Below are 1,131 nucleotides of genomic sequence, written 5' to 3'. Positions count from 1 at the left end.
ACAGTTAAAAAAAATAAGAATATAATATAAAAGATAACATGATTTTAAAAAAACACAAAAACCAACAACAACAAATCAATAAATACACCAGTTAACCAATCCATGAGCAGATACAAATCGCAACGTACCGTGGTTGTATTAAGGGCCGAAACTCTCACTAAAGATGGCTCTCCATTCATCACTAGAGAACTGAAACTGCCGTCGTAGACGGTCTGGCACCCTCGTCGCCAGGCGCAATAACACCAACAGTAAGACTAGAACAATGTCAGTAATCCAGGAATGTGGTTCGCAGAGAATCGCAATCTGTTCTCGAGTAGAACAAGAACTTTTGTGATGTGTTATCTGTGGAGGTGCTTACTACAGGGTGCAACAGCTATATATTATATTATTATTATTCTACGTGTGCTTATATACTATCCCTCCGTTGTTTGGGTCTGCCTTAGTCTTTCCACGTTCTATACGACCGTATCGTAAGGAAAGTTTTAAAAAAATCAAATCAAACACAACAAAGATGACGTCAGCGTCACACCACTGTGTTGTCGTTCAGAGGGAAGACGACTCACCCACACCATCCATGTTTTATAGGGCTATGCGAATCACGGATGTACACACTCGCCGTGCACACCCAGAGCAGGACGACAGACCAACTACAGCCGTTCTCTGTTGCGGATGTCGGGGACAGGATGGCGGTAAGTGTGTTCACTTACAAACCCACTTAGAGCCGGCCTCTCCCTGCTCTTTTACCTCGGTCTTGTGTTACTTAAATTGCATTACATTTCGCAACAACAACACAGCAACGACAACACTGAAAGACAAATTGATCGAGCGAGCATACACATTGCTTTCTTTTTAGTTTTAGCTTAATTCAAATTTTAGAAAAAGTTTCCCGGCACTTACAACCCAAACAGGTCATGTAAGTGCCGATGATTAGAGGTATTACTACAAACAGTAACACATAACATAGAGATGAGAATTATGAAGGAGAGATAAGAACGACAGCTGTTTAATAAGAAAGAAGGAGCAAACCATACGCGGGGCTAGCTATAGAGTACTGTAATGTTTATTTGGGTAAAGACAAGCACATCGAAACAATAACGGCGATTTAATGCAGGGGGGGGGGGGGGGGGGGGG

The 1,131-nt window shown here is 42.2% G+C and overlaps 1 protein-coding gene across 8 annotated transcripts in view; it reads right to left on the bottom strand.

Moving 5' to 3' along the window:
• The window catches only part of LOC101850995 (tetraspanin-18), a 129,318-nt gene that overhangs the window by 21,333 nt on the left and 106,854 nt on the right, over positions 1-1,131 (bottom strand). The window contains exon 1 of one of the 8 annotated variants that reach the window (XM_035972765.1): positions 564-587. The exons of 6 other annotated variants lie outside the window; for them this stretch is intronic. In XM_035972765.1, the coding sequence (XP_035828658.1) occupies positions 564-572 (9 nt within the window). In that variant the 5' untranslated portion in view covers positions 573-587. One more of the 8 variants, XM_005109943.3, reaches the window with a different exon arrangement.

This window comes from Aplysia californica, unplaced genomic scaffold (assembly GCF_000002075.1).
Source record: "Aplysia californica isolate F4 #8 unplaced genomic scaffold, AplCal3.0 scaffold00833, whole genome shotgun sequence".
In the NCBI taxonomy this organism is placed as follows: Eukaryota; Metazoa; Mollusca; class Gastropoda; order Aplysiida; family Aplysiidae; genus Aplysia; species Aplysia californica.
This window is presented reverse-complemented; position numbering and strand designations above follow the sequence as displayed.